Source organism: Mugil cephalus, chromosome 10 (genome assembly GCF_022458985.1).
Source record: "Mugil cephalus isolate CIBA_MC_2020 chromosome 10, CIBA_Mcephalus_1.1, whole genome shotgun sequence".
Taxonomy (NCBI): Eukaryota; Metazoa; Chordata; class Actinopteri; order Mugiliformes; family Mugilidae; genus Mugil; species Mugil cephalus.
The window spans coordinates 16646297-16666725 of NC_061779.1; the positions used below are offsets into that span (position 1 = coordinate 16646297).

The window sequence follows — 20429 nt, forward strand, 5'->3', positions numbered from 1 at the left end:
GCTGTGAAGGTCGGGTCCAACGTCCTCCTTCTATTGCTGGACATTCATGTTATTAACCTCTGAGGTTCTCTCTTCAATTCATCATCGTGGTATCACTTCAACACTCTATTAGCCCTATCATCATCATCACCATCATCACCATCCTGCTGCTTTTTTGTTGCTGTAAGAACCTTCAAAATGACCTGTAATGGTTTTACTAAGACACTGAGAATGCAGACTATTGGTTTTCACATGTGTCTCTGTGAAACTGGTTCCAGTAGCAACGTCAGTGTTTGTAGCTCAGCTCTGTGATGCGCCGTCACGCTGCTGGTCGCGATGCTACTGAAGTGTTGGATTTGATAAAGGGGAGTGCTGATGGTTTTAATGCACTCCTCTTTGAAGGACAGACATTATCGCCAACACTGCTGTAGCCTCTAAATGGATGGACCGGTTCATGACTTGAAGTGATTTCTCCCTCCCTCGATTTAAGTTAGTGCACTGGTTCTGTTAGGTACTGGCTTTATTTATTTTTCGTTGTTATTGTTACTGTGACTTGGTTGTTGTCTACTTTGCAAGATATGATAGGGTATAGGGAAAAAACACAAAAAAGAAATCAGTAACTACAAAATAGTGAAAGCAGTTATTTTACATAACACATGGTACCACCGTAGCATCAAGTCTGGTAGATCTGAACATGCTATTCTCAGTCCTGAATATGCAATATTGGATAGCCGTAGAATAAACACGTAAATACATTACCAGTTAATGGAGTGTTTTTCACTTCCATGATGTCTGCCATAAATAAAACGATAGGACTGAGAGCGGACGCTGAGATTTTCTGATTTTTATTCCCCAGTATTGATCCAGCTCCGAGAAGACCTTACAGTAACTGAGTATATCCTGAGCAACAACCAATTAAAACCAGATCAAAGCAGTGAACTGATGTGATTTCACATTACAGCTGACCCCGACTGACTCTTTGTACCTCATCAAGACTCTTTAATGTTCAGACACGGTATTCTGCCTGCACTCAGTCCAGAACTTTAGTGCTTGTTGTGAGCTCCAGTATTTTTGAGCATTTGTTTTTTCACACATGGTATGCAACTTAGAAGAGGTGTATCTGTTTTCCCCTTGTTCCTGAAGAGTGTTATTGGAAATCTTAGATTCAGTGATGCACTGCAAGGCAGACTACACAATACATCTTGTTTTATAGAAACAATGATCATGGTTTCTTTTGGTGCCGCTGTGTGGAAAGTGTCAAACTATGTCAACTTTAGATTTACATAGCTTGGTGGCATTTTGAGAGAGAAAGGACGAACTGTGCACAACTACCATCATGTCCTGCTGTACTGTAGCTGCTGGCTCCAAACACATTAACCTTCAATGGTGGTGGCAAAGGAGAGCAGAACAGTTATGGCCAAAGAGATGATGGTCGCTACGATTTCTATGATTCAGATTAACATTAATTCTAGGTCCTGTTTCATTGCCGGAATCTACAAAACTAAAGCTAAGTTTAGCTGATTCTGGCAGCATTTGCTAAATAGAAAAGCTTATTAGTTGAGCTTAACCACCATCCTGTGTCTAAAAAAAGATAATGAATGGTGTATAGTGTCTTACTTCTGTATGTTAATACTACTCCTATTTGACTGCTTTCTACAAGTATGTACTGTGTATTTTATTGAATATGCAAAATATAGGCTACTGTGTACAGCCACAGATTAAATACATAAACACTAGAGAGTGTTGCATTAGCAAACTGTCAACAGCCGCTTTAGTCCAGGGTTAAAAAGGTGGTTGACTCACAGTCAGATATAAAACAGCGCAGTCCAGAGTGCTGCAGCACAGGCTGAGATATTCATACTAGTACTGATCAAGCTCCAAAAAAAACAACCTGTATCAATTATTTTCAAATTTGTAACCCAGTAGGATGTAGTTAAACCCACCATACCCACTGAACTGGAGAACACAAAGTACATCATCATCGTTATTTTGTCTGATTTTAGAAACCGTCAGACTTGCGTCATACAGCTGTTACTCACAGACTGAATACTTTCAACAACGTAACTAACCTCGTGTGGTGCACAGCTATTTTTATACGTCTGTCGAGCTGCCAGCTCTCTGTTAACATTCAGTCATACACACTGACTTTGCAGCCAGTATATTTGTGCCATTTGCTAACATGACTCTTTTAATCATGAACGCCTCCTTCTCATGAATCGCCTGTTTCAGTATTGTTGAGTTATAATGGACGAAACACTGCAGCTTCATTCATACACCGATGGATGTGGTCCTAACCACATTGCTGATGTCTGTGTAAGTGGACAAAAAATTCTCTCCTAAGAATCACGTGTTTTTTTTTTTTATCTATTTAACATAAACGAGAATAATTTATTATTTTAAGCAGCAAATATTAGGTTAATGTTTACACCAGACTGGAGATCAGCTGTGACTGTGCAGTTACGTCAGTATCCTCCTCTGCTAGTAGTATTTATAACTTCACTTTTTTTTTAAATAATTTTTTTTTCCGCCTTAAAGAAAAATGCATATTAATAATATTGATATGTCTACAAATCTAGCCACTATCAAACTTTTAAGCAGATTAAAAAAAAATGTTATTAAGTGAAATGATCAGCTGAGGTAGTGTCAAACCTTGTTTTTCTTGCTCGTAAATTCAGTTTCCATTTTAAACATCTTTTTCACTGATCTTTTTTTCCTTCTCCACCTCCTGCCGTCTCCTCCTCAGACTTTCCTCACAGCGAGTCATCTCTTCTTGATTTCTCGCTTGCAGAGCTTCCCGACTGCTCTTTACCCATCATAGCGTCTTGTCTGGTTTTGTGAGGAGCTACAGGGTCTGTAAATAGGCTTTTCTGGTAACTTACCTTTTTTTTTTTATCGCCTCCTTGAGCTCCTCGTCTTTTTGTTTGAACTCTTGTCGGAGCCGGATCATCTCTTTCCTCCTTCCGTCTTCTAGGAGGATAACCTTCTTCTTAAGAGCTTAATTTGCTCTGTCAGGGACTTCATCTCTGTGATGACATTGTGCAGAGCATCCCTCAGAGCCTGAGTGTGAGTTCACATTGAGCTGCTCTGAGTCCTGTGTTAAAAGGCTGAAAGATAATATCATATGCAGGTTCAGTCAATAGAAACAACTAAGAGACACAGAAAAACACAACTTGTACGCTTATTTTCACAGATGTCACTACAGGACTCGTTGTTCCTCTTGTGCCCAACTCTTACATATTTGATGAAAACCAGACATGTTCATACTGAATTCTTAGGTACAAATGAAGTTGAGTGTGTCTGGGGTTAAGTTTGTTTTATATTATTAATGCTGTTGACAGAAAACATTAAAAAGAGCAAATCCTTAAATAAACTGCTTTATAACTCAGATGCTCGTTGCAGTTTATCTATTTAAACTTGACAAAAAGTGACTTAAGTTTTTATTCTTTCTGTACTTTGAGCGACCCGTGAAACGAGATGCACATGTCCTCTGTCCCTTTGTTCTCAGGCATGCACACGAGCATCAGCGAGATCCTGAAGGAGAAGAGCCTGAAGCCGTCTCGCCGCAGCCTGCCCTGCCTGGCTCAGAGTCAGACCCACCCAATCAACCTCAACCACTTCCTGTCTGTGCCGCTGAGCCCGGAGCCCAAACCGGAGGTCGAGGTCCTGAGTCAGAGCATCAGCACCTCCTGCAGCCTCCTCCCCCCACAGACAGGTCAGTGTGCTCGCTCTCCTACACCCATTATCTACGTCTCCTATTCCCATTAGTGGATGAGACGGTGGCTCCATCAGTTTCCATGTTTAAGTCTTATATTGTGGTATGTGCATTCGTTAGTTAGTGTTACAGCGGCTTAATGGAAAACAGGATAATACTGAATTTCACAATTGTTAGCACAACGTCAACCACTTACTGTATATACAGCTTGCTTTTGTGTAATTATCCCTCTTGGATGGTTTTAGCTTTCATTTTTTTGTCTCTCTGGATAACTTTTACAATTTGTTTAATTTATTTTACCCTCATGTGAAGTTATTCCAATGTTGTACTTTTACTTATATATTAATTACATACCTTACATTTATCTTGTGATGATTTCCTGTGTGGTAATAATGAGCTCCTTTCTCTGCACTGATGGCATCTAACATCAGAGAGTTGGTTGCTACAGTGATTTTCATAATCGTCGACATTTAAGTCATTTGCAGAATATTGATTGAGCAGATTGGGATCGTGCTGCATGGGTCTCCAGAAAGCACTGGCTGAAGTTATAGCCGTCTTGCGCACACTTAGAGGCAGTGAGAAAATGTGTGAAAATGCATTTGAATGAAAAACAATACGCCAGTATTGTGTATTGTGCAGACAGTAGCATAGAAAAGCCATTAGAGGAAAGATTATTCAGTCTTATAAATATCTAATATATTCAGAGCCGGGTTGACAGTGAGAACACTATTTTCGTCGCAGCGCAAAAAACTAGTTCAGCATGCTTCCTGACCATGAAATGTCCTATTTTCAACCCTTTGGTATTTTGGTGCCGAGTTCAATGTCCAAAACTGGGGATGCATGTAGATGAGGCGGTGCAAGGTGTTTCTATTTCGGTGGAAAGTGGCTGTTTGGCACTGTGCTGAAAATGTATAATGTAAGTGAGCTACAGGTCTGATTTCAGTTTTTTATTCATGGCATGTGGGAAATACAGATAGAAGGAGAGTTAATGTTACTGTTGCTTTAAACAGTTAATTAGGTTAACATCAGACGACCAACAGATGTTTGCATGTTATCTCTGCATATCAAATGATGCAGACGGTAACTCACCTCACCTGCAGTTTGAAACTTCTTAAAGATGCAGCTGGTCACCTATTTTTATGCCAATCCTTAATTGATTAAGTGATTTTATATTCACGACTTCTTCCTTTCTCCATGATTTCACTGTGAAGACGTGGTGCGATCTGGTATCTAGTCTCTTTTTGGATCCTTTTCAGCACCACATGTTGCCCAGACTTTATGAGTCACTCGTCAGCTCAGTGCACACTTTCATCTCAAAAACTAAATGGACGATATCGGCTTTCACTGTGGAGGAAACTTCTATTTATGTCTGTAAAGAAGACATATCACCCCACATCTTTTTATATTTTCATTGAATAAATTTAACAAGTTTTCTTTGATTTGGATTGCAGCTTGTCTTTATGGAGTGATTAAAGGGTCCTGAAGTCATGACCAATTAAGAACCAGAGAACAAAAAAGTATAGTGTACTTTTAATTGATGTAACTGTGTGTACTGTAGGTGATGTTCCTTTTGCTTCTGTGTTAACTATTTAATTGGTATCATGCATTTGTCAGCCCACCCACCAAATTTCACCACCAGCCGCCCCTGGTTGCCATAATAAGCCACACAGGAAAACAAACCAATATGCCAAATCGTTTTTCTCCTCCAGCCGTCAGACTGCTGAATAACAGCTGAACCATAGTGATTACAGGATGGAGCAGCACTGACAGTCGCGAATGTTTATGTAGTTGTGTCCTATTCATGTGTGATGTTTCAACTGTGTGCTACGTTTTTTGTCTTTGCTGTGACTGTAGACAGAATTGCCCCCTGTGGGATGAATAAAGTTCTCTGACGCGCATAAAATGTTCTCATATGAAAGCAGCGGATTTCACAAAGCATTACAAAAAGAAAATCTTTCACAAAGTTTTCACAAAGCTCAGCCTCTGGAACAATTAGGAAATTAAGTTATGTAAAGTATGTGTCTGTTTGTCTCGCCTGGTAGTGTTTGGGCGCGGCGGAGGGAGATTAGCTACGACACGCAAAGACAGGAAGCTTGGAGAGAGTTTGGCACTACTTCAACATCAGTGCATGGATCAGTTATATTGCATCAAGGGTTTTTTTCTGCACCACCATTCAAATAGCTATTTTTGTTTAAATTTAGCCCAGATCTATTTTCAGTGTTGGCACTCACATTAAGGAATACATTGACCTGAGCTACAACAATCACTCAGTGCAGGTGGGATACTACAAACGGTTCCTCCCTGGTGCAATAACGGCCTCTGTGATTGTTCTTCTCTCTCTCTCTGTGCAGTAGAGGATGGTAAGGATCGCTACGTGGAGGAGTCTGAAGTGAGCACATGTGAAACAAGGGCAGACGAGTCATTTCTGCTGCAAAAGCCGGTCACTCGAGTTAAACTAACGGCCCGCACTGATTCACTGCAGGTAGCGCACTCACAGAAATACCTGTTAATAACACAAGTCTCCAGTCATGTTTGTCCCGTGGTGTTATTGTAGCTCTGAGAAGCCTTAAGCATCAGCGGTTGTTGGGTTTCAAAGCATCTAACGTTCAAAGGTGAACCCTTGCAGGGAAAGAATCCAGCTATTTCTTCCGGACTCTTTTTCCGAGATGGGAAGAAGCGCATTGACTACATCCTGGTTTATAAGAAGTCCAGTCCGCAGGTGGAGAAGAGGTGCACGTTTGAGAAGAATTTACGAGCTGAGGGCCTGATGCTGGAGAAGGAGGTGCAGACATACAGTTTGATCTTAAAAGACTCTTAGTTAGCTCGATCTTTTTCACTGTCTAACTCCTGTGTTCCTGTTTAATTTGAAAGCCCTCCTTAACAAACAACGACATCATGTTTGTGAAGGTCCACGCTCCGTGGGAAACGCTTTGCAAATACGCAGAGCAGATGAACATCCGAATGCCTTTCAGGTAACTTAATCTTAAACTCTGGAAAGTGTCAAGGTGATTTTTTTTCAGCTGCCGACAACTTCTTCATTAAATATCTCTAACGTGTCTCTTCTCTATTTTTATTTTAGAAAGAAATGCTACTTTACAGACTGGAAGAGCAAAACCTTGGGCAGGTAAGTGGTTATAAAGCATAGATTTATTTGACTTAGCGTTGAAGCTGGATCCTTTCGTGTCTTTAATGAAATTCATGAGCAGCTGCTTTGGACTGAGCACTAGAGTGAGTGTGTCTTATAGTGTAAGATTAAATGTATCATTAATCAGTGTGAGGACCAGAAACAGGGGACGTTTCTATCAGCCCTTCATTGTGCCTTGTAACCCACATTATTATACAGTCTAATTAGTACTGCTGGTGCGTTTAATAGACTCTAAGAATTTATAAAGTCTGGGATTAGGATTTAAATTATATAATCGACGAAATACCGATGAGTAGAAATAACTGATACTGTTGGTAAGGAAGTTCTTTGAAAGGAGTACATCTACAAATAAACAGAGTATGTTATTTCTCCAGGGATTTTAACGCATTGTTATATTGAGAGCACCTCATTCAGCTCATCAAGCACATTGTTGAAGACTTTCATATAAAGACAAACGCAGCGGCTCAGGCTTAGTTGCAAACTATTTTTAGAGACGTCCATTTGCACCTTGATGTGATGTCCAATTGTCGTCCAAACTCTGTGCGGCTCTCCAAATTTCCACCTCGTCATCTCATCTTGATGCAGATAGAAACAGCCCGACAAAAAGCCACTGAAATAAATGTAGAGCAGCGTCAGTGTTTTGAAGAATAATTTGTCTTCCAAAACCCCTAAATGAATAAAATATAAAAAAATAAAAAAATAATCTAATTTTGCACTCTAGATTAAACTTTATGTTCCCGTACAGCAATTAGGTTAAGGTGCAACACTTGCTGAATTGTTATTATTTTAATGAAGCACTAAATGAATTAGCTGCTTCACAGTCAGCAGGAGGAGGTTGGGGTGGATGGTGGGTGAGTAGAGTGCACAACTCTCATCATCGCCTGGGGTTTCAGTGTCCACTACTATTCAGCAAGAAAGACATTTCGAGTAAGGTTCAGAAAATGTCACGATTTTGCTCGAATGTGTTGTGCCTAAACTCACAGTGTGCGTTTCTTGTACCAGACTATTAAATACATGTAATCATGGTTAGATCTGGAGTCTAACCATCCTTAGTCAGAGACCTCTTCTTAAAAGTTTGAAAAGAAATCATTTAGGATTTAGAAACATATAGAAACATTTGAATCTTTAAACTGTAGCATCACTCATTATGTTTTTGTGTTTTCAAGAAATGTATAAAATCTGAAACCATTTTCAAGTTTACTGATGCGGAGTTAATGAAGCGTGAAAATGCTCCAAGCAAACCACTGTTGAATTTTATCTGTTAAACTGCAACTGCTGTGTGTCGCTGTGTTTCTGCCGTCCCTTGGTTGTTCTGCTCTTTATCGACATATCGACACAAAGATAAGTAGACCTGAAAACCCAGCGCGGTAAAGGTGTCCATTGTAGTGTTTTGTGATACTTCGCCAGGTAGATTGATTCACTGCGTCTATAAATTGTCACTGATACATTATGGAAAGACACGCTGCAGTCAGTAGAAAATCTCAGAGCTGAAGGGCTTGTTTGTTGTTTATTTACCTATTACATATCATGTACTTATTAATTGTTATTTCTAGACTGCACACACAGAGAGGAAAAATCACACATGGACACAGAAGAAGAAGAATCACTCGCCCACCTGTCCAACTGAGCACTGCTAACACTTTAAATCTTGTGTGAGAGTGATAGTTATTGTGAAAAATGTGGCCCATTAGATTTTCCTCAGAGCTACTGCAGTGTTTCTGCGACCTATTGTTCTTAAAAGAAAAATCCACCAGAGCAGTAAATAAGCTTTACGTGTTTACTAATGGTTTGTCTCTAACTCCCGTCCCTGTAAAGCTGAACAAATGGCCCAGTGGTTTGATATCATTACTCTGTGCACTGTACCTGCAGCCTTTACAGCAGCATTGATCAAATCTTCTCTGAAAACAATATGTTTTCTCCCCGAATTCCCATTTCTTCTTATTGAGTCCATATCAGAGGAGGAGCCTGACAATTTATGCAGAGACCTCTTAGCAAATCCCAAGAAGCGGCATATGCAGCACCAAGCCAACAAATATTTAGCTGCATAGTGATGTGGCTCTAAAACTGTCAGTGTGTGTGCGTGCGTGTTCGTTAATCACTTGTCCAGACTGCAGCAGCTCAAAAACTACTGGATATCTAGCCACGGCATTATGTAAAGAGATCACGATCCCCTGTGAATGATTTGCACTGACGCTGGTGTTCAAGTCAAGTTAATTTCACCCATTATCTTAAATATGAGATGAGATTTACAATCAGTGCAGTTTGAAATGCCCTCTGTTCTCATGCTGCGTTAGCATCACAAGCTCATTATGTCATCAACTGCTTCAAAATATACATTACAGACCTGTTAATCCACAATAGATGTGGCCCTCTGCCAGGATGTTATACAGCAGGGTTTAATCTCTGTGGGACATTACCAAGAATAAGCTTCTCCTCCATTTTTGAGATGTAACTGAACACAAATTGTCGAGGGGTGAGGAAAGGAAGTGAAAGAAACATGTATGAATCGTGTTGTGACCGGCTTGACTCTAAATTGTTGCTTTTGCATCAGTTTGTAGCTTCACAAATGACACAAGTTGTTTTTTTGTTTTTTCCTTTTTCACTGGGGGTCTGAACAGATCGTATGATCCTCCGTTTTCCCGCTAGAATCACCATGAGTTGGACATCTATTGCTTTTAGTTTAAATCTATGCCCAAGCTATTCTGATAAGGCACGAATACTAAACCTAATCCTAACGAGACGTTTGTGCTTCTCAAACTTTTCTTTTAGCTGCATTACTACTCTAAGATTTTACATTTTACACTTTGAAATATCTTGAAAACTGAACTTTCATAGGTCCCGATCAACAGCTTATATCTTGACTTATGAACTTGTTTATGCCAACCACTTTATCATAATCAAGTTAATAAATACCTGTAAATTAAACTTCTTAGTAGTGACACTGAGGTTAGCATTTAGCTCTGATCTGCCAAAGTACAGCTGAATAATGTAAAGATGAAAAATAATAATCAGCCGGGTGATGCCGACCACCAGTGCACGGACATGTGCACGTGTGTGTAAACGTGTTTTTGTCAGTGCTGTTGCGTTAGGACCGAGGAAGGTTAGGAACCACTGTCCAGCATTGAAGAAAAAACAATCTGCGCCATTAATCCCGTTTCTCCGTGCTCCTGCAGCAGGTTTCATCTGAGATGTCGCCAGATAAAAAGCTGGTTCCCCAAAAATCCCATGAAGCTGGACAAAGAGGCCCTGCCTGACCTGGAGGAAACCGACTGCTACACAGCTCCCTTCAGCCGAGCACGCATGCATCAGTAAGGTGTCGCATAATGGAAGCGTCTGTACGAGTCATATTAGTGCTGTTTGTCCTGCTCTGTGTTTCTAGCTTCCATTCGTGTCCATCATTTTAATGTGACATTTAGAAACCAGGAGATGAAGCTCGCACTGTCTCAGGTCTTGTATATTTTATAGCCTTAACGCTGATGATTTGATCATAAGTGACGATCGACGTACAGCAGCAGCATTTCTCCCCTGTTTCCTCCTGGGTTTTTATTTTCAGAGCTTCTCAGTGATGAAAGGCGTCGCTTAATCTCATTTGTCAGTGAATCATTTCCATGTTTCTTTCGCATGTCAGCCCAGATGTTTTACGAGGAAACAATGATGCTGAAAAAAAAAAAAAAACTACACACACACACACACACTCGCACATGAATGGACTTTTAATGAACTTCCCACCAATACTGGCTCAGCTCTCATTAAGGGCCTTGACTGGGTGATATTGACAAACTGCTGCGTGATCTTTAACTAAGGGAGCTTGTTTTTTTTCCCTCCCAGTTTCACCATAAACAACAGGCAGACGTTCTTCTCCAACTCCACCAGAAGCAGAATAGTCCATCACGTCCTGCAGCGCACCAAGTACGAAGATCAAAGATCAAAGATGGGTGAGCTTGCTTCTTCATCTCCGCATATTTCTAGCAAAATCACACGAGGACAATTTACTCACAGAGAGCACAGAGGAGTGTAGATATTAAAAAATGAAATGATATGTGTTTCTGCTGATTTGACTTCGGAGAGTGATGAGAGTGGGAGGAGTTATGTTTGCCGTGTTTGGCTGTGGGTTTGATTAAGTATGAGCTGCCACTGAGCTGCTGGTAATGTGCGACTTGTGGCTGATCTCTCCTTCCTCTCCTTCTGGGCAATTTTCTGCTGCGTTACCAAACTGCCCATCCGTTCCCACTCCAGTGCCTTGTCTGGCAGCTGCCGACGCATTTTGCTGATTAAAGTTTGGCCTTAAGGAGCTGGAATAGGTTTCACATTAATATATTAATACTATTTGACCACTCAACCCTCCAACAAACATCAGCTTGCGCACGAGAAAGGAAAGTCCTCTCCAAACCCATTCCTCCTCCGGCTCCAGCTCCAGCTGACGGATGACAGTCTGTTGAAATAAGGGTTTAGTGGTTTTTACGCAGTGCAATAAACGCTGCCAAGTCACTCAGTTTATTGTGACTGTGACAAGATTTTGCAACCTGCATCAATGATGACACAGAGAGAAAGAATGATGGCCCTAGAGAAATGAAAAGGCTATTTTCAAGTGCTTGTAGCTATTCCACCCTGATGTATGAGGCCTCTAACGTGGCTGTAATAAAGTCAATTGTTAGGACGGTGGAAGAGAGGTTGTCAATGAGTCTCTCCATCACTCAGGTATAGTGAATTTTTAATGTGTTGCCGTTTCAATATTCTGTTGACGACACACGCTTCGTTCTGCTGTAGGCATCAACCGGTTGTTGGGCAACAGCACATACGAGGCTGCATTTCCTCCACACGAGGTGAGCTGATTTTAATTTGGGCTGAACAGCTGTAGAGATTCACAAACCAGTAATAACACAACTTTTATTTATTCAGCGGTTCATTAGACACACGACAGAGGATCGTTTAAATCATTTACGGTGGAAAACAAAGCAGCAGGAACACGAAGGGGGTATGAAAGTATTGGATTGTAATGTTCCTCCTGCTCTTTGGTCTCATCAGGGCGGTTACAAGAGCAGACACCCCATTAAGACGCACGGAGCCCAGAACCACAGACATCTCCTGTATGAGCGCTGGGCTCGCTGGGGGATGTGGTACAAATACCAACCTCTGGACCTCATCAGGTAATCAGCTTTGAAGCAGATGTCGCACAACGAGCCGTTCTTTTCCGCATACATTGAGCCATTGTCTCCTGAGTCTGTATTTGATCACATTCAGCTTGTGTTGCTGACATGGAACACGGAGTGACCCACTTTTTGTTGCATGATTGTAAGTTTCTGATGTGGGACAGTCTCCCCATCGTATGTGTGTCAATTCTGAACTGCTATTTTCCATCTTGGATACGTGTGCGCCACAAGAAGAAGAACTGCTTTTTATTATAAGTAGACCAAAAGATTAACACAGCTGTCCTGTGAGTTAAGGACAGCACACTTCTTCATTACGCTGCGTTACTGAACCATGACTCGTCTTGACTCCTATTTTCTTTATGCGTCTAACAAATGAGAGGCAGCTGCCGGCGCGTTAGTAAATGTTGGAGCCAGATTTATGGTTTCCCCGTTTCTAATCCTCGCTAAGCTAAACTAATCACCTCACAAATCTATCTCTCCGTGCTTAAAGCACAGACTCTGGAGTCTGTCAAGCTCCTCGTCCAACTCTGGGCAAGACGAGGAAATGAGAATATTATCCAAAAATGTTAAATAGTGTCTGGAATGTATCAGTTCAGGTGTTTATGTGTGTCCTTGTGCGTGTGGAAGTTTGTAAGCCATTAAAAGTGACGTCCTGTTCTGCTTTGTAGGGAATGTAGCAAATCAATGAGCACAACTGCTTTGTAGCAGTATTGGATTTCCTGTACATCTTGACTTTTAAGGCTTTAACTACATTTGCCAAAAAGAGAAATTACTTTTTTTATTTGAAAATGTTCTTAGTTGAGTTTAGTACACAATAATCAAAGTATGAAGCACAATAAAATCAAATATTTTACAGTTGTTGCCTTTATCTTCGTCTTTCCTTTTAGTTAACAGAGCGCTGTGTACACGCTTGTGCGTTGAGTTAAACCACAAATCCTCTTTGTTGAAGCTGCTGTGAAATGTGTGTCTTGCTCAAGGGTACCTTGACAGCTGTGGTTTAGGAAAAGAAAGATACAGTCATCGATTAGTTTCCCACTACAACATTATTCTGCGTGACCTCTCAGTCCAGCAGCTTCCCTACCCATTAATGCACCGCGCCCACCTCGCAGTGCTCCAACTACACCCACAACCGCGCTCTGAGCGAACACGGCCACGTTTAATTAACAAGTAAAATTAACAGCTAATTCGTTCATTTTCTCCACCCTGTCTCTTTCTGTTTCTCCCAGGCGGTACTTTGGTGAGAAGATTGGTCTCTACTTTGCGTGGTTGGGCTGGTACACGGGCATGTTAATCCCTGCCGCCCTGGTTGGCGTTTTTGTCTTCCTCTACGGGCTCTTCACCATGGACTCCAGCCAAGTCAGGTCAGCTCACGCAACCAGACGACCACGCATTCAAATTAATGTTGAACGCTTCATGTAAAAATGCACATTCGCAATTGCTGCCGTCTTTTCCTGATTGATTGATTGATTGATTGATTGATTGATTGATTGTCTCATCAGTAAAGAGATCTGCGACTCCAACATTACTATGTGTCCCATGTGCGAGGAGTCGTGTGAGCTGTGGACTCTGAATAACAGTTGTGTCTTCGCGAAGGTCAGTGCAGTTTTTCTTCCAGTAGAGTTTCGAGTTTTTACAAACAAGATGAGCTGCAACAAATCTCATGATCCCGTGAAGGAGAGAGCTGTCGCTGAATTCTGATAAAAAACATAGTAGAGCTTGAAACTTATTTAATTCAGTTGTTATTTTAGAAGATAGGCCTTTAAATGTTTTATTACATACACAAAACAATGCAGTCGTCATGTATAGGTCCGTTATAAGATTGAAAATAGATCGACAAAGATGAAATCAGAACTTTTCACTTCTTTTTTTTTTCTTTTTTTTGCTGGTGTGATTTGTAAAATGTGTTCGGTGTTTGGTACTGAGATTTGGAGCCAATGGACAGAACCAGGCTAGTAGTTTATACCTGATACCTTTCTTCATGCTAATGGCTGTTAACTGTAGTGTTATGGTTGCTGTACAGACGGGAGAGGCATCAATCTTCTTATCTAACTCTGTGAAATCTCCTGTGTGAGGTCTTGAACTCGAGGTGATGCTCTGAAGCTAATTGTCACAAAGCTAACTGATACAATACATATTGGGCTCTTTAAATTGACTATTTTGTTGTTAAAATCAGAAGCGACGTTTTATTTATTTATTTATTTTTCCTGAGCTGCCTTCATATGCTTCTGTTTCTAGGTGACCCATCTGTTTGACAACGGAGGCACCGTGTTCTTTGCGATCTTCATGGCTATCTGGGGTAGGTGGAGGCTGCTTTTGTTTGTCTGTTCTCCTGATTTTGTGGATGCTTGTTGTTTTTTCCATCAGACCCTACTGGAATTGAAATCTATTTATACATTAGTGTGCCAGCGCTCATGCTTCCCTCTCAACTCCTCCAAACACATTAACTTTTTTCAGCTGGGAATTTTGCACAGTAAACACACTTGTGCAAATACCAGAGATCTGTAACGTGTCTGTCAGAGGATAAATGGTCAACTCTCCCTGATTTAACATCAGCACTTGTACTTTCGCTGCTGTCTGGGTGTAATTAGTCCGGTGATTCAACGTTTCTCCGGAGGGAGGTAATCATTTAGCTCTCAGGGCTGTGGAATTGCATCATGATATCTTGCATATATTTTTCCTACAGCCATAATATCTCTGTGATGTAGAGCGGGAGCACTACTGTGCCGCATTTGGCCCAGATCCACCCGTCTGCCATGATGTAAATAATCACGTGTGCCTGAGGGAGCACTTGGCACATTGTGTTCTCCGTCGGGGCTAAATGAAGGCTAAGGAGAGCTCGAAAGCCGAGGAAGTTCCAGTCAGCCGCGGCGACTGAGGTCTGTAGCTGCGAATGCTACACAAGGGCTCCTGGCAATGTGAACCAAAGCAGCAGCACTGCACCACTGATTGAGTGCACTCTAGTAGTGAGTGAGAAAGACATGAAACATTGGTTAGCCCAAGGGACTGAACGCAGGCATCTGAAAAGGCTGCGTTTCGCTCCCTCTTTGAGCAAAAGTGGGTCGAGCTATATTAAACTTCAACATCTTTTACAGCAGTCAACGTTGCCCTGACTCAGGATTCAAACTCTGGTGCTTCTTAAGGCCACGGTTTATTTATGGGTCTCAGATGTATAGTTTTTGCGCCTTAAACGCATTCACATGGCCGAGTGAGGGTTGTTGTGATCATTTCCTAATCTGCAGATTAATCGTTCGGTAGCAGCAAAAATGTCCATCACACTTTCTGAGACGTCAAAATAGGATCCTGGATCTGTATGTTTTATCTGACCAATGATCCAAAACCTTCACATATTAAGCTCATTATCTTACTATAACAGAGAAGGCAGCTAATTCTCATAACTGAGCAGCTGAAACTAATTCATTTTGGTGTTTTTGCTCAAAAAAAATGACTGAAACAGTTGATGATTATCCTTCTAATGAGACACCGCGCAATTCTCTGTCTAATCACTTTCTCCATAAAATGTTAATATGTATAAAATGTTCATAACTGTGGTGAAGCTGCACCGCACTGATACTCATACTCATGTCAGTTTTCATTATAAGAAGAAAAAAAATATTCCATTTACGTCTGAAGGAAACCGACATGAGGACTGAGTCGGGGGGATAGAGTTACACTAGCCGTCCATCACACATGATTACTGTGTTCTTATTTTAAGGACGAGCTCTTCCTCACACACTGAACCACGTGAATATTTTGAGAGTTCGTGCAGTTTGTGTGAAAACATTTTCGTGGTGGTTGTGTGTGTGTGTGTGTGTGTGTGTAACAAACCAGAATCGAACGTCATTTCTGGATCATAATAACGTCTGATACAAAGGAAACTATGTCTCCAGACTGAAGTCTGCCCGCAGAGAGCTTTACGTCTTTCGACAAAAAAATGGACCGTGCTTGACAGAGACACCGTTTCTGTCACCACTTCTCCTTGACTTCCCCACAAAAGCAGAGCGGTGTGTGAACTGATGGCTGTAATCAGTTTCCATAATGGGCCACTGCAGACTGTGTTGCAGTCGGGATATCTGACCATAATGTGCAAATGGCTCCTGCAGTGCTTTCTCAGTGAATGGCCCTCTCTTGCTGTGTGTCATGCTTGACGGTGCACATCAGAGTTGATCAATAACATGACTGTATCCCGATCCACGTCGCAGCCACAGTATTCCTGGAGTTCTGGAAAAGGAGACGGGCTGAGCTGACGTATGACTGGGACCTCATCGATTGGGAAGAAGAAGAGGTATGTGAGCGGCACCCTCAAATAGATCCGAAATCATTTGATTGCCTCTCAGGTTTAACGTATGTACTTCTTGGCGATTTGAAAGTGATCCAGTAATTCATGATGGAATATCTGTTGCTAATCAGGAGGAGCTGAGGCCTCAGTTCGAAGCCAAGTACTCGAGGGTGGAGAGAGTTAACCCGATCTCTGGCAAGCCTGAGCCTTTCCAGCCCTTCTCAGACAAACTCAGCCGGCTCATGGTGTCTGTGTCCGGAATATTCTTCATGGTAAACCCTTTGATCTTTGAATAATCTGCCCTTTAGGGATTCAGCCTGAGAGCGACTTCACCCTCACTTTGTGTGCCACCTTTAGAGTGTGGTAGCAGTGGTGTAACACCTCCCCCTGTTGGACAAAAAATGCAATTAAAGGAAGAGCGTATGAGGCTTATTTAATGTCTTTATTTCTTTATATGTTCAGATATGTGCCTCATATACATGGGTTTTATTTTTACCTGAATAGGTATTTGTTTTTATTAATATGTTTTCCTTCTCTGAAAACTGAAACCTTTTACAGCCTGAACTGAACTGTTCATCTGTTTGAGAATTTATTACATTTTTGAGGCTCGTTCATCATCCTTTCTTCACTGCTTCCTTCTTTCCATAATTTTCTCCTTAGATTTCCCTCGTCCTGACAGCCGTGTTTGCAGTGGTGGTTTTCCGTCTCATTGCGATGGAGAAGTTTGCTTCCTTCAACTGGAATTTCGTGAAGAAGAACTGGCAGTTTGCCACTTCTGGCACTGGCGTCTGCGTCAACTTCATGATCATCATGTCTCTCAATGTGGTGCGTGTCTGGACCAGCATCAGCTGGCACGTTAATGTCGTCTGTCCCAAGAATGTTTCATAAAACATTTATTTAGATCTTAGTTACAGGAAGTATAACATTTCTTTTGGACCTCTTTCTCGTTGCCATTACCCTCTGCATCCTCTTTCCTGCTGACACTGCCGACTGCTATTTTGACAGGTGTACGAAAAGGTGGCCTGTCTGCTGACTAATTTAGGTGAGTGTTTCGCACATTTGTGTCTCAATTGTGTTTATTCTCTCCCCTGTAACTTTCCGTTCCTCCCTCCGTAGAGCACCCACGGACAGAGTCTGAGTGGGAGAACAGCTTTGCTCTGAAGATGTTCCTCTTCCAGTTCGTAAATCTGAACAGCTCCACGTTTTACATCGCCTTTTTTCTCGGGAGGTAGGCTTGCTGCCATGAACTTTACAGTCCCTGTTGATAGTGAATTTAATGAAGGATCGTGCAAAGATGTTTTGTTTCAAACTCCCTTGTCAGGACATCTGCCAAGACTCCTTCCCTTTCCCCCCTCAGTGCACTTTACTCTTAGACCTTGTGTCTCAGCTTCATATCTGAAGCTGTATCTCAGCTATGGACATAATTAGCACCTTTGAGTGTCTTTTCTCCCTGCCACGAGGTTGTTAGTATTTCACTGATTAAATTGCGCCGCTTAATGTTGCCAATCTCAATTTGCTCAGGTTTGCTGGCAGGCCTGGAAAATATAATAAACTGTTTAATCGATGGAGGCTGGAGGAGGTGAGTGCAGCTGAGCATCAAAATACGTACGTGATTATTACAGCAATAACTGGGCCAATTACGTGCCTTCTGTTTTAGGACATATTAAGACACTTTCATGCAATTCATCTTCTTATGTGAACCGCTAATCTTCCCGGTAATTACTGGGCTTTTCAGTTTTAATGATCAAATAACACAGTCGCTCGTAGCTTTCAATTATCAGGCGTGAAATTTGGATGCTGCAGTTTTTTGTTTTGTTTTTTTAACTTATTTATTATTTTTCTCAGTGTCACCCAAGCGGCTGTTTGATTGATCTGTGCTTGCAAATGGGAGTCATCATGTTCTTCAAGCAAATCTGGAACAACTTCATGGAGCTCGGTTATCCGTGAGTCCCGCCTTATTCTGAGCTCTTTCCTCTTTCTCATACGCCACTAGAAATATTTTAGTCCTTTAGCTCCTTGGCTTATGAAAAAGCTGTTTCTTGCAGAAACACACCAAAGCCTATTGTGGGGGGTTTATGAAAGAGAGTTGCTGCACTGATCATTGCATTGTCAGAAATAATTGCTTTGAGTTGACAGTAACTCCTTCATTTTCAGTTTGCTGCAGAACTGGTGGTCTCGTAGGAAGATGAAGAAAGGAGGTGGAGGAGGAGGTGGAGGAGGAGGGGGAGGAGGAGGGGGAGGGCAGAATGTAGAGAATAAAACCCAGCTTCCACAGTGGGACAAAGACTGGAATCTGCAGCCGATGAACACCCATGGACTGGTGGATGAATACCTTGAAATGGGTGAAACATCACACTGCTTTGTTGTTGAACTGTTGAACTTCTGTAGATGATATTCAAATGGTTTCAGTCCTTAAACGTTCTCTGTGCGAGCGTTGAGATCCAGATGGTTCTTTTCCTTTCAGTCCTCCAGTTTGGCTTCACCACCATCTTTGTAGCGGCGTTCCCGCTGGCACCGCTCCTAGCTCTGCTCAACAACATCATTGAGATTCGCCTCGACGCCTACAAGTTTGTCACTCAGTGGAGGAGACCCATGCCTGCCCGAGCCACCGATATAGGTCTTTGTGTTGTTCTATCTAACTTGCATTGTTTCTGTACCAGGGCTACGTTTTTATCCACCAGTAAAATGTTCATCCTATGGAGATGGATATTTTTTCCATTTCCTATCCTTCTGTGCTTCCATGTGCCGCACCTCCCCTCCTATCAGCCCACCTCCCCATGTGATTACAAACCTTCAAGCGCCGTATAATATACGAGCACATGCTTCATGTGGTGTGTCGCCCTCTAATTAAAGGAAGAATCCACCCTGAAACATTTAGAAATTCCTCAGCTGTAATGAACACATTATGTCAGTCGCACAGAATCAAAGAGCAAAGCTTCTTTGTACTTCTGGAGGACATGTTCAGATCATTCACAAACAAATCAAATGCAGATAATTGTCTTTACCCTTAATTTCAACTTTAAACTTAACCGTAATTCTGTGAGAGAGAAAGAAAAAAAATCGCTATACACAATGAATGCATTATATAAAATATTCACTTTATTTCTCACATTTTTATGCTTTTTCCTGACATCGCCTGCGCCAACAGTACGATGATCCGAACTGTGCAGGGCGCTCCAACCTTTTAAATGTGATCCTGACAAAATTTAGTTACATGGAAATCAGGGTGTCCTTGCACCACTGGAGGCTATTGAAACTCCTTCTAGCAAATTATTGAGCTGAAGAGAAGTAAGCGGAGCACGATGAAGTGAGCATAATGAAGGGGCTCTAAGCCTTGAACGCAAAATAAGATCTTCAGACGACATTTGAGTGCAGATCCAATTTTTCATGTCAAACTAAAGGCTCACACCTTTAGTTTTCAGTTTTAGTTTTCTCACTGCCTTATTTTAAACTGAATGAAGCATTAAATATGTTCCTGTGTTTTGTCTGTCAGGTATCTGGCACGGGATTCTGGAGGGTATCGGCGTGCTGGCAGTCATCACCAACGCCTTCGTCATCGCCATAACCTCAGACTACATCCCCCGCTTTGTGTATGCCTTCAAATATGGCCCGTGTGTGGACAAGGGGCACCACCGAGTGTCGAGCGACGAGTGAGCATTGAAAGCAATGTTGAAATTTGTCCGGGATCGCATCGCGTGACGGCGTGACAGCGTCTCCTTTTTCGCCCTCAGGTGCTTGCGAGGCTACATCAACAGCAGCTTGTCTGTGTTCGAGCTGAAGAACAACAGCCAGACCATCGAGTGCAGGTACAGAGACTACAGAGCGCCGCCCTGGAGCTCGGTGCCATACGAATTCACCCTGCAGTTCTGGCACGTCTTGGCTGCCAGGCTGGCATTCATCATCGTCTTCGAGGTCTGTCAGGCCCTGCTTACTTCTCTTTTGTGTGTTTAGAAGCAAGGCAAGCAGCCAAAGCTAAATCCTCTTACAGTGTGCACTTTTCAGTCAGCTTTAATATTGTTAGTAGCTTTATAGATTTAATTACTTAACCTTTACCTAGGTGCTCCTAAAGAAGAAGTGAAGTGCCCCTAAAACAACAAAAAAAACTGTTTACCTGTGCATGAATTATGCAGCACACGCTGGCAACTAAACAGAGCTCCGTGGTAACTC

General features: G+C 41.9%; 1 protein-coding gene across 4 annotated transcripts in view; it reads left to right on the forward strand.

The window, feature by feature from the left end:
• Positions 1-20429, forward strand: part of ano3 (anoctamin 3) — a 35806-nt gene that overhangs the window by 11924 nt on the left and 3453 nt on the right. For 2 of the 4 annotated variants that reach the window (XM_047596009.1, XM_047596010.1), the window contains exons 2-24: positions 3485-3691; positions 6043-6173; positions 6318-6473; positions 6563-6663; positions 6771-6815; positions 10010-10144; positions 10665-10771; positions 11604-11659; positions 11862-11983; positions 13213-13347; positions 13486-13579; positions 14222-14282; positions 16186-16268; positions 16394-16534; positions 16923-17087; positions 17268-17304; positions 17379-17490; positions 17784-17841; positions 18108-18205; positions 18417-18604; positions 18727-18879; positions 19756-19912; positions 19994-20174. In XM_047596009.1, the coding sequence (XP_047451965.1) occupies positions 3485-3691; positions 6043-6173; positions 6318-6473; positions 6563-6663; positions 6771-6815; positions 10010-10144; positions 10665-10771; positions 11604-11659; positions 11862-11983; positions 13213-13347; positions 13486-13579; positions 14222-14282; positions 16186-16268; positions 16394-16534; positions 16923-17087; positions 17268-17304; positions 17379-17490; positions 17784-17841; positions 18108-18205; positions 18417-18604; positions 18727-18879; positions 19756-19912; positions 19994-20174 (2723 nt within the window). The remainder of the gene's footprint in view (positions 1-3484; positions 3692-6042; positions 6174-6317; positions 6474-6562; positions 6664-6770; positions 6816-10009; positions 10145-10664; positions 10772-11603; positions 11660-11861; positions 11984-13212; positions 13348-13485; positions 13580-14221; positions 14283-16185; positions 16269-16393; positions 16535-16922; positions 17088-17267; positions 17305-17378; positions 17491-17783; positions 17842-18107; positions 18206-18416; positions 18605-18726; positions 18880-19755; positions 19913-19993; positions 20175-20429) is intronic. The other 2 variants (XM_047596011.1, XM_047596012.1) reach the window with 2 other exon arrangements.